Raw genomic sequence first — 15,880 nt, 5'->3', positions numbered from 1 at the left:
TGTCACCCGGAATAGTTGATAAGTGAATTTGTAGAGCCTGCTTAACTCCTCCCTCCACATAATCTTCTGTGGGAGTCTAAAAATTAACAACAAAGTACTCTATAAGCAACACTTACACAGAAAACTATTTATAAGGGAATAAGATAGTCTGGTAATATATAATGATAATAAAGTTGAAATCTATAACTAACTTGTATTAATGGTCTTTAGTAATGCCATAAATGTTTATTTTATCTACAAATTCTTGAAACTTAAGAAATATGGCGAAGGAAACATTGCATAATTTACAGACGGCATGATCACGAAATGAATAAGCTGGACCATCGCTTGCAGTTAACTATGTGATAACCTGTGCAATGACATATTATAAACGTCCTTTTAAAATTAGAAAATGTAACTATCATTAAGATGTTTGGTCCAACTATTTGAAGTCAGTCAGAATTCAATGGTTTTTCATTCTCCAAGTCAGAAAGTGACTTGAAATGACTGACTTTCCGTCATTTTTGAGAAAAGGAATCACCCAGATTATACAGATCGCGGAACAAATATATTGTCATGTTAACAGGCCACTTGCTACGGTGAGAGTGTTTGCCTGCAAACTAAATCTAGCTTTTTCTTTGCAAAAATCTTTAAAGAAAATTGCAAACAGGCAAAAGTGTTTGCTGGCAATAAGTATAGCTATAATCAAATCCAAAACAGAAGAGTCAGGTGCAGTGACAATCTGTAGTTTTGACCTAGGATAGGCACAGTGTGAACATGAATGGAGAACTCATGGGAGACAATGAAGATATAAAGAAAGAACATGGTTTGTGGCCTACATTTGCCCATAGAATGATCAGAATCACGGAAGTGTTACGATCTCGTTCACGAATGTCCTTTCGGGAAGGAAACTGCCATCCTTACCTAGTCTGGTCTACATGTGACTCCAGACCCACAGCAATGTGGTTGACTCTGAACTGCCCTCTGGGCAATTAGGGGTGGGTAATAAAATGCTGCCTAGCTAGCGACGCCCTCATCCCGTTAATGAAAAAAAAGAAATACAGAAGTAGGTCATTCGGCCACTCAGCTCTCAAAATTAGCATTGTGACTGCGTACCATTCTGCTGCTTTTACCCCATACTCTTGCACATTATTTGATTAGAAAAATATCATCCGATGCCCATTTGAATACCTCTGTCGTACCTAACTCCACCACATTTCCAGCATAACATCACAGATCCGAACCACTCGCTGTACAAATGCATTTTTTCCCTCACATAATACTACTTCTTTTCAAATTCACTTTAAATCTAAGGGCCAAGGAATGTCAGATAGACTTTCATTCAGATAAATGCAAGATGTTGTATTTTGGTAAGACAAACCAGATTTGGACTTACACAAATAATAATAGGGCTCTAGGGAGTGCTGTCTGAATGATCTGTCAGAGGAAGTGGCCGAGGCGGGTACAATTACAACATTTAAAAGACATTTAGAAAGGACATGGGATCGGAAAAGTTTAGAGAGATAATGGTCCAAATGCAGGTAACTTGGACCACTTCAGTTTAGGAAACCTCTCCAGCATGGACAGGTTGGGCCAAATGGCCTGTTTCCGTGCTGTATGACTCCGTCTCCTCTTTTCTTGATTATTTTACATGCTGGTACACTTTAACCCTGTTTATTCTATCTAGACTCCTCATGATTTTGAAAACTTCTATTAGATTGTCTCCGAGTCATGGCAAACAGAACTAACTTCTTCAATCTATCCTCTCACAACTGAAATTTCCCATTCCAGGAAACATTCTTGTAAATCTCATTCTGCACTCTCTCCAATGCTTTTTACATATTTCCTATAATGTGGCATCTAGAACTATACAGTATGCCTGGTGCTGTTCCTGGCATGCTCTCCTGCACTTTCCATTGAACCAGGATTCATCCCCTGCCTTAATGGTACTGGTAGGGTGGGAATATGCTGGGCCATGAGGTTGCAGATTATGCTGAAGTGGACCTGCTGTTGCTGATGCCCACAACACCTCATGAATGCCCAGTCAGGAGTTGCTACATCTTTTCAAAATCTGTCCCATTTAGCACGGTGATAGTGTTATACAACACATTGGAAGGTATTCTCCGTGTGAAGACGAGACTTGGTCTCCACAAAGACAGGGCAGTGGTCACTCTCATACGGTCATTGATAGATGCATCTGCAGCTGGCTGAATGCAAGAGTCACAGAGACATACAGCACAGAAACAGACCCTACAGTCCAACTCGTCCATGCCGACCACGTTTCCCAAACCAAATTAGTCCCATAGCCCTCCAAACCTTTCCTATTCAGGTACCCGTCCAAATGTCTTTTAATGTTGTAACTGTACCTGCATCCACCACTTCCTCTGGCAGTTCATTCCACATACAAACCACCTTCTGTGTGAAAGAGGTGTCCCTCCCGTCCCTTCAAAATCTCTCTCCTCCCATCTTTAAAATATTCCCCCTAGTTTTGAACTCTCCCACCTTAAGGAAAAGACTGTTATTATTCATCTTATCTGTGCCCCTTATGATTTTATAAACCTCTGTCAGGTCACCTCTCAAACTTGTGTTTTAGTGAAAAGAGTCTCAGCCTATCCAGCCTCTCCTTATAACTGAAAACCTGCAGTCAGATGAGGTCAAGTCTGTTTTTCCCTCTTGTTGGTTGCTTCACCAGCTGCTATTGACCCAGTCTAGTGACGATGCCCTTTAGGACCCAACCAGCAAGATCAGTATTGCTGTTGCTGGTGGTGGACATTGAAATTTCCCACCCAGAGTTTATTTTGCACCCTTGCCACTCTCAGTGCTTCCTCCAAGTGTTATTCAACATTGATGAGTACCGATTCATCAGCTGAAGGACTATACATGGTAATCACCAGCATATTTCCTTGCCCACGTTCAACCTGAAGCCGTGACTCTTCATTGCATCCAGAGTCAATGTTGCAGACTCTCAGGGCAACTCCCTTCAGACAATATACTGCTGTGCCACCACCTCTGCTGGGTCTATCCTGCTGGTGGGACAGGATATATCCAGGATGGTGATGTTGGTGTCTGGGATATCCTGTGTAAAGTCAGATTCCGTGAGTATGCCTATGTCAGGCTGTTGATTGATTAGTCTGAGACCACTCTTCTGATTTTAGCACCAGCTCTTGGATGTGAGTAAGGTGGACCTTGCAAGATCAAAGGGCTGTTTCTGCTGTTACCACTTCCAGTGCCACGGTCAATGTCAGCTGGTCTGTCCGGTTTCACTTCTCTGTTGAGAATTCATAGTGATTGATACAACTGAGTGGCTGACCAGGCCATTTCAAATTCAACCACATTGCTTTGGGCCTGGAGTCACATGGAGAACAGACCATGTGAGCTTGGCAGATTTTCTTATTTGAAGGACGTTAGTCAGCCAAACTGGTTCTTCCAACAATCGACAATGGTTTCATGGTGATCAGTAGATTCTTACTTCCAGATATTTTTTACTGATTACAAATTACACCATATGCCATTGCGGGATTCGAACCTGGGTCCCCAGAACATTAGCTGAGTTTCTGAATTAACAGACTATCTATAACACCATTAGGCCATCACTTCCCAAGGTTAAGTAAAGGTAAACTTGTCTTATTGTTTTCAATGTATGTGCTTAAATGTCAACAGCTTGGGAATTGACAATACTGATGTAATACAATGGGACATTAAGTGAGATCATTTGTGGTAAAGTAATAATGAACAATAGTTCAATTTATTACGGTTGGTTACCTGGGTGATGGACTGGAGATCGAGATTTTAAAAGAAATATAAAGTTTGTACAAAATTAGAAGTAGAGGGAAGAAAGAGGGTCAACAAAAATAATGATATAAAGGTGAAGCAAAATCTTGTTTTATGGGAAAGGAGAAGTTCTTAGAAAGCTTTATTTTAAGGATTTAGTAATCCTCACAAGAGTTATATATTCCTTTATAGTGCCAATGTGTGAAGGTGTAAAGTTAGTTGAACACTAGCTTTTGTTTTAAGAGATAGTAGGAACTGCAGATGCTGGAGAATCCGAGACAACAAGGTGCAGGGCTGGATGAACACAGCAGGCCAAGCAGCATCATAGGAGCAGAGAGGCTGACGTTTCGGGCCTAGACCCTTCATCAGAAAAGGGGGAGGGGAAGGGGGTTTTGAAATAAATAGGGAGAGAGTGGGAGGCGGATAGAAGAGGGATAGAGGAGAGGATAGGTGGAGAGGAAACAAACAGGTCGAAGAGGCGGGGATGGGGCCAGGAAAGGTGAGTGTAGGTAGGGAGTTAGGAAGGGGATAGGTCAGTCCAGGGAGGACGGACAGGTCAAGGGGGCGGGATGAGGTTGGTCGGTAGGAGATGGAGGTGCGGCTTGAGGTGGGAGGAGGGGATAGGTGGGAGGAAGAACAGGTTAGGGAGGCAGGGACGAGCTGGACTGGTTTTGGGATGCGGTAGGGGGAGGGGAGATTTTGAAACTTGTGAAATCCACATTGATACCATTGGGCTGCAGGGTTCCCAAGCGGAATATGAGTTGCTGTTCCTGCAACCTTCGGGTGGCATCGTTGTGGCACTGCAGGAGGCCCAGGATGGACATGTCGTCTGAGGAATGGGAGGGGGAGTTGAAATGGTTCGCGACTGGGAGGTGCAGTTGTTTGTTGCGAACCGAGCGTAAGTGTTCTGCAAAGCGGTCCCCGAGTCTCCGCTTGGTTTCCCCGATGTAGAGGAAGCCACACCGGGTACAGCGGATGCAGTATACCACATTGGCAGATGTGCAGGTGAACATCTGCTTGATGTGGAAAGTCTTCTTGGGGCCTGGGATGGGGGTGAGGGAGGAGGTATGGGGGCAGGTGTAGCACTTCCTGCGGTTGCAGGGAAAAGTGCCGGGTGTGGTGGAGCTGGAGGGGAGTGTGGAGCGGACAAGGGAGTCACGGAGAGAGTTGTCCCTCCGGAAAGCAGATAAAGGTGGGGAGGGAAAGATGTCTTTGGTGGTGGGGTCGGATTGCAGATGGCGGAAGTGTCGGAGGATGATGCGTTGGATCCGGAGGTTGGTGGGGTGGTACGTAAGGACGAGGGGGATTCTTTTTTGGTTTTTATTGCGTGGACGGGGTGTGAGGGATGAGGTGCGGGAGATGTGGGAGACACGGTTGAGGGCGTTCTCGACCACCGAGGAGGGGAAGTTACGGTCCTTGAAAAACGAGGACAACTGAGATGTACGGGAGTGGAATGCCTCATCCTGGGAGCAGATGCGGCGGAGGCGAAGGAATTGGGAATAGGGGATAGCATTTTTGCAGGAAGGTGGGTGGGAGGAGGAGTTAAATCAGGTTATATCCAAAATCAGAAAACTGAAAGAACTGTGGATGCTGGAAATCAGAAACAAATACAAAAAACAGAATTTGCTCAAAAAGCAAGACAATTGGATAAGTATATGAATAACAAATGTCTGGAGGAATACGGGCCAAGTGCAGGCAGGTGGGACTAGTTTTGTTTGGGATTATGGTCGACACGGACTGGTTGAACCGCACTGTTTCCGTGCCATATGACTCCAAGGTCTACCAACATCTATGGAGAACAATCAGAGTTAATGTTCCAAGTCCAGTGGCCCTTCTTCAGAACTAGATCCAAATCAGATGTGATAAAGACAAAACAAAGACATTTTTTAAGGAATAAATGATTGGAACGCGTGTGGCCTGTACTCAGATGGATTACTATGGTTGGACAGGTGTCTGTCACATGAGAAAATACATGCCACTGAAGAATGAGTTCTAATTAAGTTAGGTACAGCTCAACAGTATGACATGCTTAAGGTGGTTAGTATAATGACGGTACAAAGGCATTGATTTTATGGGGACTTTCGTGGCTCAAGCTAATGTAAGGCTTACAAATGTGAATATCCTTTGAGGTAACAAAAAAGTTTTTTGTTTGAGGAATCAGCAATGTTTTAAAATGGTTTAGTCTTGTAACTTAATGTAACAGACTATAGCTGCACATATTTTGAAAAAAATTGGAATTAAGTTTTGAGTGAGTTTTATAGTTATTCAGACTTTTTAGATGATTGAATGTATTATATTATATCTTCCACCTGTATTCTCCTACCTCAGATTTAAGATTTATATTTAAAATTTATTTCCATCTACTCCTTTTATATAAACACTGTAGATTTTGTTTTGCTGGAGTAGATTGTAACTGTATTTTTTGTCAACTTGTTTTATGCACCAGAGTTATGGTGAAGTCTTGCATTAACAAATTATTCTTTCAATTAAAAATATTGATAAACTTCAATGTATATCAGAATATTCAGATGCATCAGTTGGGACATTTGGAACTATATTAAATCACTGGGAGTTATCATTACGAACTCCTACTCATGCACAAATTGTTTATTGGTGCCACATTATTGGTTAATAAGTAAAAAGTTGGCAGGTTGTTATAAACAAGTGGTGATAAATGGGGTGATCTTACAGTGACCGGCATGTCAAAGAATGAATCAGGAGACTATTGGATGTGATGTCACTAAGATGACAGTCACTTTTAAAGAAACAAATTTGGAATTGGGTATGCAATGTGTAACCAACCTGGGAATGATCACGGGCAGTTCACGCATTGGCAAGTCAATTATCAAGATGACTGATTATGCACAGGGGGTAGTGGATGGAAAGAGTGATTTTTAGTGGTTCAGCACACAAAAGAAGAAAGTCAAAAGGAGAACTCAATTAACAGAATAGAACAAGATAGCTGTACTCCATTAACTTGGTGTCCATTTCATTTGTACTTATTTTGACAAATGATAACTTCTTGGAAACCTGTGAAAACACACCGACATGTGAAATGGGTCTTGTAACTAATCAGGATTAGAAAACAATTGAATTGGCTCTCCCATCGGAGTCTATAATTGTAATCCACATGGGTATTACAATTAATTACAATTAAAGTTAAAGCATATCTTGAAACCATACAGAGGGTTTTTAGTCTTTGGAATTCTCTATCACAAACAGCAATGGAAGATTGACCTTGATCAATATTCAGTCTAACCTGTAGGACTGCGTGGCCATTCTGAGGGTCTGCACAAACTAATCAGCATGCCGACACCGTTCCCACGCATTCACTTTCAAATTTTCCAGTCACTGCCATGCATGGACCTTGGAGGTCCGCATAGTGGTTAGAAATTACAGGGCATGTAGATTTTGAACATATTTCAAGGTCTAGCTAGATTTTTAACCTATTAGTGAATAAAAGGTAGAAAGAAGGCAGGAAAGCGAAGTTAAGAGCAAAATCTGATTAAATATGATGTTATTGAATGACAGAACAGGCTTAAGCAGCCAAATGGCTTGCTCCTGTTTGTTTTTCTTACGTTTCTTACACTCTATTTTAAGTTCCTAGTTACTCGCAAGTTCCTGCTTATACGTAATGTCTTATGTTTCACTTCATTACTCCCAAAAATCCCAACATATAATACTGGAGATGCTATAACAGCCCGCCGGAGGCCTGGTGCAATGGAAAGCTAAAATAAACTGGGTATTGCAGGGGATCATTTTGCTCTGGCTCTGTTCAACCTCAAATTACTGGCTTCAATCCCATCCGCTGTGCATTTGGAGAATTTCACAGCGAGAGTCACAACAATGACTTTTAATTGACTCTACATGTGTAATTGCCATGTGGTGAAATCTAAATATAGTGGACCACAGAGCCTGAAAATGTGTGAGCACTGTATAGCAGAAAGGAATCATCAAATGAAAAAAAACAGTCATAAGTAAAAATTTCCAAGTGGTATCATACCTTACTGAAGAAAATATCCACGGGAAATGTCCGGCCTGGAATATGAAAAACAGGAACATTCCCAAAAAATGCTGCAAACTTGCCTGCATCCATGGTTGCTGAAGTAACAATTAGCTTTAGGTCTGCACGACGAGCTACAACCTAGAAAAAAAAACCTGAATGCCAGTTGAACAAATATAAAACTTAATAACCATTCATCTTAGGTATTGTTAGCAAAATATTGAGTTAATTTCACTGGTAAGTGGAAAATGTGGAAGTTGTTTTATAAAAATTAAACCAAAGCATTTGGTTATGCAGTGTATCACCTTTGTAAAATACTGCACAAGATGATGGCAGGATATATGTTGCACAGATTCACCTCACAACAATTTCTGAATCTCAGCTGAAATAATTCTGTGAAAGGATAGTGGAAAAAATAAATGCTGGCCACCTCATGTCATTTTTGTACACCAGATTGCCATTCTGGAAAAAATTTTATGCCATGTTGGAATGGAAATTACATTTCATATAAATATGTTGCTGGATTGGAAAAATTGGCGCAAAATATGAAAATTCTTAACAAACAAAAATAGAGCAAAATATCTTAAGGGTTTGTTCCCTCAAAACTGCAGCTTTAGTGTCTTGGCTCCATACACACCTCTCTAAGTAAGCCAAACAGTACATCAGTGTTTAGTGATCGCTCATGAGCTTCATCCATAATGACAGCACTATAATGGTCCAAGTCTGCTTCTCTTAGGGATTCCCGCAGTAGAATACCATCTGTCATGTACTTGATGACAGTTTGTTCAGAAGTACAATCTTCAAATCGAATAGCATAACCAACCTAGAAAAGAAAGACCACAAAACGTGCATTTTTGTAATAACAATGGATGATATGAAACCTCAAAAGAAACACCTTGCAAGATTCTCATCAGTTAAACTGAAGGCATTTTACATACAAGTTCAGGACACTTCAATTTTGTTTAAATTGACTCTTTATCTCCTTTGATGAAAATTCTAGACTTTAGGTAAGGAAACTTGCATGGAACAAAGATATAAAAGTTTAGAATACATTATACTCTTAATTACCTTTCTTCAACAAAGAAAAAAACAAAGGAACAGCGGAAAACATAAAATACGAGAGGGATGACTCCTACAATTTCAAAATTTAAATCCACTGCTACATGAACCCCTAAAATACCACCAGGCAAAAGCGAACTTTATTAAAGGTTTTACAGACAAAGATATCCGAACTGTTAACAGCCCTGACAACAAACTAAAATACAGCAATGTACATATCATCTTACGATTGTTAAAAATAGGCATTACCTCAACTCATCCAAACAAAAAAAGCCCTTCTGGCCAAATAACGGTGTTAATGGAAGTCAAGTTGGCATACTAAAATCCTAATTTGAATTATTCCAAATCTTTCAGGTAAGAATAATCTTGCTCATCTTTCAACTGGATAAAATTTGTATTTATTTGCAGTTTTAACTTTAAAAACTTGGGTATATAATTCAATGATTTGGACAATCCCTGTTAGTATCTGCTTATCCCTCTGTGTGAACAGTTATCCAAGGCTAGTTTTATTCACCAAGAATGCAGTCTACATCCAAATGGTTTGAAATTACAAAGTTCAAAGTGGTGTATTTTCATCCAATTTTTATTTGGTCAGCTCTTTATCAGAAACACACATCTGCCAATTTGGAAGCAAAACATAAAGCACACAGTGATGGAAATGAAGAATCGGAAATAATTCGTGAAATGAAGAAAACATTTAAAGGTAAGTGTCAAGATTTGATGATAAACTTATCTAGTTTCCAATAACCATAAGACCACAAGACATAGGAGTAGAAATAGGCCATTCAGTCCATCAAGTCTGTTCCACCATTCAATGAGATCATGGCTGATCTGGTAATCCTCAGCTCCACTTAGAACATAGAACATAACAGCACAGTACAGGCCCTTCGGCCCACGATGTTGTGCCGAACTTTTACCCTAAACTTAAGGTCTATCTAACCTCCAGCACTACCTTACACTATCATCCATGTGCCTATATAATAGCCGCTTAAATGCCCCTAATGAGGCCGACTCCACTACCCTCTCTGGCAATGCATTCCATGCCCCTACCACACTCTGAGTAAAGAACCTACCTCTGACGTCTCCCCTATATCTACCTCCACGCACTTTAAAACTATGTCCCCTCGTAATAGCTACCTCCACCCTAGGAAAAAGTCTCTGGCTGTCTACTCTATCTATACCTCTGATCATTTTGTACACCTCTATCAAGTCATCTCTCATCCTTCGTCATTCCAAAAAGAAAAGCCCTAGTTCTCTCAACCTTTCCTCATAAGATCTTCCCTCCATTCCAGACAACATCCTGGTAAATCTCCTCTGCAACTTTTCCAATGCTTCCACATCTTTCCTGTAATGAGGTGACAAGAACTGGGCACAATACTCAAGATGTGGCCAAACCAGGCTTTTGTATAGGTGGAGCATAACTTCATGGCTCTTGAACTCAATCCCTCTGTTAATGAAAGCTAACACACCATACGCCTTCTTAACAACTCTATCCACCTGGATGGCAGCTTTCAGGGAACTGTGGACATGAACCCCAAGATCCCTCTGGTCCTCCACACTGCCAAGAATCTTTCCGTTAACCCTGTATACTGCTTTCAAGTTTGTCCTTCCAAAATGAATCACCTCTCACTTTTCAGGGCTAAACTCCATCTGCCACTTCTCAGCTCTGTATCCTATCAATGTCCCTTTGTAACCTAGAACAGCCCTCCACACTATCCCACAACTTGACCCACCTTCGTATCATCCGCGAACTTACTAATCCACCAACTTGAATGCCTTTTCCCCATAACCCTCAATTCCCTTACTGATTATAAATAAGTCTATCTCAGCATTGAATATACTTAATGACCTAGCCTAACAGTCCTCTGTGGCAAAGAATTCCACAAGTTCACTCCCCTCAGTAGAAATTCCTCCTCATTCGTCATAATTCTGAGGTAGCACAGGTTTGTCTATGTAGTCAGCATTTTGAATTTGTATACACACAAACTCATCTGTTGCCCACAGACACGAGCACACATTACAAGGCTCAATGTAGTCAAATTGGTAGTACTGTCACCTCTGAGTCAGAAGGATACAGGTTCATGTTCCAATTGATGATTTAAGCACACAATTTAGGCTTCAGTGCAAGGAGGGAAATTTTAAACTGAGGCGTTATCTACCTACAGAGGCGAATATAAAGGATTCCGTGGCACTATTTAGAGGAGCAGCAGAGATTTCTAGCTGTCCTGTCCAAATTCACTCCTCCACCAAAACCACAAACTAAACAATTTTGTCATTCATCTCAGTGCAGTTTGTGGGACTTTGTTGGATGTAAACTGAATGTTACATTTGCTGATAGCAGTGACTACACCTCAAAGAAATAAAAAAGAGGAGGTTCAATTCATATAGTCACTTTCATTTCCAAAATATTCCAAAATATTTTTGAAATAGGATTATAAGTTTTACATCTGCCCGAGAAGGTAAGCTAGGCTTCAGGTTAACAACATATTTCTCAGTATTGCTTGAATTGTCAGGCCAGATTAATTGTTTAAGGCTCTGGAGTGAGGCTTCAACATGCAATATTCAATTCTGTTCAATTTAGTTTGATTTACTATTGTCACACATACTGAGACACAGTTTAAAGTATTATTTTGCGCGCCAGCCAGACAAATCATACCTTACATTATAGGTAGGAAGAGGAAAGAGGTCCTATGAGGACAATTCAGGGAATTAGTCAGGGAGCTAAAAGCAGGACTACCGGATTAGTAATCTCAGGATTACTACCCGTGCCACGGGCTAGTGAGGCTAGGAACAGAGAGAGAGTACAGTTGAACATGTGGCTACAGAGTTGGTGTAGGAGGGAGAGCTTTAGCTACATGGATCATTGGGGTGTCTTCTGGGGAAGATGGTACCTGTAGAAGAAGGATGGGTTGCACCTGAACTGGAGGGGCACTAATATCCTGGGTGGGAGGTTTGCTAGAGCTCTTTGGGAGGGTTTAAACTAGCGTGGCAGGGGGTTGGGAACCAGAACAACAGGCCAATAAGTGCAGGGACTCGGGACAAAAGAGAGACTGAGATATGCATAGCGCAGAGTAAGAGCAGGCAGAGGGAAGTCATGGGGCTCAGAGGGACTGGAAGTCTAGAGTGCATTTACTGCAATGCAAGAAGTATAACAGGTAAGACAGATGAACTGATAGCATGGATTACTGCATGGAATTATGATGTTATTGCCATTACAGAGACATGGTTAAAGGAGGGTCAGGACTGGCAGCTTAACATTCCAGGATATCACTGTTTTAGTTGGGATAGAAAGGGAAACAAAAGGGCCGGGGGAGTTGCTTTGCTGATTAGGGATCACATCACAGCTGTGTTGAGGGAGGACACTTCGGAGGGATCTTGCAGTGAGGCATTATGGGTGGAGCTCTGAAATAGGAAGGGTGAAATCACAATGCTGGGGGGGTTTTCTACAGACCTCCTAATAGCCTACGTGAGACAGAGGAGCAGATATGTAGTCAGTCACTAGAAAGGTGTAAAAAAAAGCAGGGTAGTTGTGGTGGGTGACTTCAACTTTCCTCCTATTGACTGGGACTCCCTTAGAGCCAGGGGCTCGGATGGAGACCAACTTGTTAGTTGTGTCCAGGAGGGCTTTTTGAGGCAGTATGTTGACAATCCAACCAGAGAGGAGGCCATACTAGACTTGGTATTAGGGAACGAGCCAGGACAGGTAATTGAAGTTTCAGTAGGAGAGCATTTTGGGCTTAGTGACCAGAACTCCATAACATTTTGAGTAGTCATGGACAAGGACAAGAGTGGCCCTCGAGTGAGGGTGTTTAATTGGGTAAGGGCCAATTACATCCAAATTAGACAAGAACTGGGAAATGTGGATTGGGAGCAGCTATTTGAGGGCACATCCGAGTCTGGCATGTGGGAGGCTTTTAAAGACCAGTTGATTAAATGCATGTCCCTGCAAAACTGAAGGATAGGAATGGCAGGATCCAGGATCCATCGATGACAAAGGAAGTTGGAAACTTAGTCAAAGGAAAAAGGAAGCATATGAAAGGTCTAGGCAGCTACAAACTGACAAAGCCCTTGAGGAGTATAGAGAAATTAGGAAGGCCCTTAAACGCAGAATTAGAAAGGCAAAAAGGAGCCATGAAATGTCTTCAGCAAACAGGTTAAAGGAGAATCCCAAGGCTTTTAAGTATATATTAAAGAAAGAGGGTAGCAAGGGAAAGAGTCGGCCCCCTCAAGGACAAAGGAAGGAACTTATGCGTGGAGCGACAGGAAGTGGAAGAGATCCTTAATAAGTAGCAGAAGGATGAGTTTGTTGACTTCTCGCTGAGGTTTCTTGTTTTTGTTCAGACATTTCATCACCGTGCTAGGTGACATCATCAGTGGAGCCTCCGATGAAGTGATGTTATTCTACTCCGCTTGGAATTTACACTGTCCGATCCATTATGGTGAGTACTGTCATTTCTGGTTTTTAAATGGGCCGAGCTACAGATCTTTGCCAATACTTTAAAGTGGCGGAAGGACTTTACTCCTTGAGTCTGGTGCCTTAGACCACTCAGCCATCCTGACACTGATGAACCAGAGGCTCAATGGTTAGCACTGCTGCCGTACACTGCCAGGGACCTGGGTTCAATTCTACCCTCGGGTGACTGTGTGGAGTTTGCACGTTCTCCCCATGTCTGCGTGGGTTTCCTCTGGGTGCTCCGGTCTCCTCCCACAGTCCAAAAATGTGCGGGCTAGATGGATTGGCCGTGCTAAATTGCCCATAGTGTTCAGCAATGTGTAGATTAGGTGGGTTACAGGGGGATGGGTCTGGGTCGGATACTCCGAGGGTTGGTGTGGACTTGTTGGGCCAAAGGGCCTGTTTCCACACTGTAGGGATTCTATGATCTACGATCTATGAAGTACTTTGTATCGGTATTCACCGAAGAGAAAGGCATGACTGATGTTGAGGTCAGGGATGAGTGTGTGAATACTATAGGGAATATCAATATGATAAAGGAGGATGTTTTGGGTATCCTAAATTGCATTAAGGTAGGCAAGTCCCCAGGGCCAGATGGGATCTATCCCAGGTTTCTGCAAAAGGCAAGGGAAGAAATAGCTGGGGCATTAACAGATATCTTCACATCCTCCTTGACCACAGGCGAGGTTCCAGAGGACTAGAGATTAGCCAATGTTGTTTCATTGTTTGAGAAAGGAAGCAGGGATAATCCAGAAAATTATAGGCTGGTGAGTCTGACATCTGTGGTGGGGAAGCTCTTGGAGAAGATACGGAGAGACTGGATATATGCACATTTAGAAGAAAATAAACTAGTTAGTAACAGGTAGCATGGTTTCATACAGGTTTCATAATAGATACTGTAAAAAATGGATAAAGAAAGTTAGTGTTGTGTACCCCTAGTGAGCATAAGTAATTGCACTTACAATTGCAAAGACTAGACCATTACTATTACCTCTTCTCCAAGATTCACATTCATTTCTTCACTAACGCGTTTTGCCACAGACATAGCTGCCACACGTCTGGGCTGAGTACATCCAATCATGCCATAGTTTGAATAACCATCTTCACTAAGATACTGCGTTAGTTGAGTAGTTTTTCCACTACCAGTCTCTCCAACAACAATGACGACATTGTTATCACTGTACAGAATGAAGAAGAAAAAGGGATTATTTATATGAAGTTTATCTTTTTTCATTGACTCGAACAGATAAAAAACAAATTTGCTCTGATGTCCTTAAAGCCAGGCCAAAGATACAGTCTGACTAGACACAAAAATCTGTGACTTTTACTTCATTGACAAAAATCATCCTACTTTGAGAAATTAAAGTTGACCTTGTGGTGTATGACCAAATTTGCTATTTTGGTTTTATTTGGAGTGCCCTTGTTTTAGTGTTGTGACAAAAGATTAGTCATTCTTTTCAGTGAAAGCAAACATAACTAAATATCAGTTGAAGCAAGAAACAGTTATCGTGTGACTGACAGTCCAACATTCAAACATTTGTGCTTCCAATTTGATATCTTGTAAATATATAAAATAGGACATGTATTAATCATAGCATTCAACTCAGACAATTCTCCAACCCTTTCTTTTCAATTCTGCATTCATGCAAAATTTTTTTTGTTGAATTGGAATAGGAGTAACGTGTTTTTATAAGAACAACTGAACTTGTGTTTCACAAATACACTTCAGTAACAGATTATCCTAACGTAAATTTATGTAATTCATTAACTGTGAACTGCTTTGACATATCCCAAGGACATGAACAGTAGTGCCTACAATTCTCTTGATGCACAGACATCTGACGTCCATGGGGAGCAGTAACTTCCGAAACCAGATGCCAATGCATGGCATGTCAATCAGCGTGCACAGGACAGTGGAGTCTTGGCAGGTGCACGGTTGTTGAGAGGAAACACTGGACATAAAAAGGTACTAAATATTTTTTAGTTATAATTTTTAAAATTTGGTTAGAGGTTAATATTGAAATTCACCAGGTGTTTAAATTCGCCTTCAAAAGACAGCTAAAAGAAATATTGTAACTTTGCAGGCACGATAGCATCATTTAAAATGTATCTAGACAGATACATGAATGGACAGGGAGCAGAGGGGGATACAGATCCTTGGAAAATAGGCGACAGGTTTAGATAGAGGATCTGGATCGGCGCAGGCTTGGAGGGCCGAAGGGCCTGTTCCTGTGCTCTAATTTTCTTTGTTCTTTCAGCAAAATGGAGATCAAAACACAACTTTTATTACATATGTAAATTACTCATGGCAAGTTTCCAGTTGTATGAATCAACCACCACCACCTCCTCACCCACCAGCCCCCCACAACAAACAACTAAACCAGACGGACTACCCACATTAGATTTGGACGAGATAAAAGGTACACGTAGTTCACTAACCGAACAAAATCCTCCTTGCTAATAAAAACCAAAAAAACTGTGGATGCTGCAAATCAGGAACAAAAACAAAGTTGCTGGAAAAGCTCAGCAGGTCTGGCAGCATCTGTGAAGGAGAAAACAGAGTTAACATTTCGGGTCCGGTGACCCTTCCTCAGAACTGATGGTGGCTGGGAAAA

At 41.5% G+C, this 15,880-nt stretch overlaps 1 protein-coding gene across 1 annotated transcript in view; it reads right to left on the bottom strand.

Annotated features, from left to right (window-relative positions):
* dhx38 (DEAH (Asp-Glu-Ala-His) box polypeptide 38) overlaps window positions 1–15,880 on the bottom strand; it is a 210,461-nt gene that overhangs the window by 682 nt on the left and 193,899 nt on the right. The window contains exons 13-16 of the mRNA XM_048605967.1: window positions 14,257–14,443; window positions 8,391–8,576; window positions 7,754–7,894; window positions 7–76 (exon numbers count right to left, since the gene is read on the bottom strand). Coding sequence (XP_048461924.1) covers window positions 7–76; window positions 7,754–7,894; window positions 8,391–8,576; window positions 14,257–14,443 — 584 coding nt within the window. The remainder of the gene's footprint in view (window positions 1–6; window positions 77–7,753; window positions 7,895–8,390; window positions 8,577–14,256; window positions 14,444–15,880) is intronic.

The sequence above is a fragment of the Rhincodon typus genome, chromosome 15, assembly GCF_021869965.1.
Source record: "Rhincodon typus isolate 14 chromosome 15, sRhiTyp1.1, whole genome shotgun sequence".
In the NCBI taxonomy this organism is placed as follows: Eukaryota; Metazoa; Chordata; class Chondrichthyes; order Orectolobiformes; family Rhincodontidae; genus Rhincodon; species Rhincodon typus.
The sequence above is the reverse complement of the archived record's forward strand: the minus strand, read 5'-3'. Positions and strand labels throughout refer to the sequence as shown.